The 374-nt window shown below is 59.6% G+C and overlaps 1 protein-coding gene across 1 annotated transcript in view; it reads left to right on the top strand.

Annotated features, from left to right (window-relative positions):
* Positions 1 to 374, top strand: part of COMMD4 (COMM domain containing 4) — a 7,963-nt gene continuing 7,589 nt past the window's right edge. The window contains exon 1 of the mRNA XM_025210554.1: positions 1 to 129. Within this exon, the coding sequence (XP_025066339.1) occupies positions 1 to 129 (129 nt within the window). The remainder of the gene's footprint in view (positions 130 to 374) is intronic.

Below are 374 nucleotides of genomic sequence, written 5' to 3'. Positions count from 1 at the left end.
ATGGACGACCCCGTGCCCTGCCCCTGGTCTAGGTCGTTCCTAGCAGCCTGCGACCGGACCCTGCTCGCCCAGGAACCAGAGGTGTGGGTCCGTGGTGTGCACCAGCTGGAAGACGACCACCATGCCTGGGTCAGCATTTCTTCCAGAATTTGGTGGGGGCCGGAGAAGCCTGTTTTCTCACTTTCCAAAGAATTACCCGCTCAGCGGCTGCTTGTTAAGAGGCCTCATTCAGACCCCTTTGTCACAAGCCTCCTGGCCACCAGGCTTTCTATGAGAGTAGCAGCGTTTGTTTTAAGCAGGAATTGCTTCCTGTCCCGCGGGAACCCGAAAAGGAGACGGGAAGCCCCACGGCTCAGGAGCCAGCGGCCTCCGCC

Source organism: Alligator sinensis, unplaced genomic scaffold (assembly GCF_000455745.1).
Source record: "Alligator sinensis unplaced genomic scaffold, ASM45574v1 scaffold311_1, whole genome shotgun sequence".
Taxonomy (NCBI): Eukaryota; Metazoa; Chordata; order Crocodylia; family Alligatoridae; genus Alligator; species Alligator sinensis.
The sequence above is the reverse complement of the archived record's forward strand: the minus strand, read 5'-3'. Positions and strand labels throughout refer to the sequence as shown.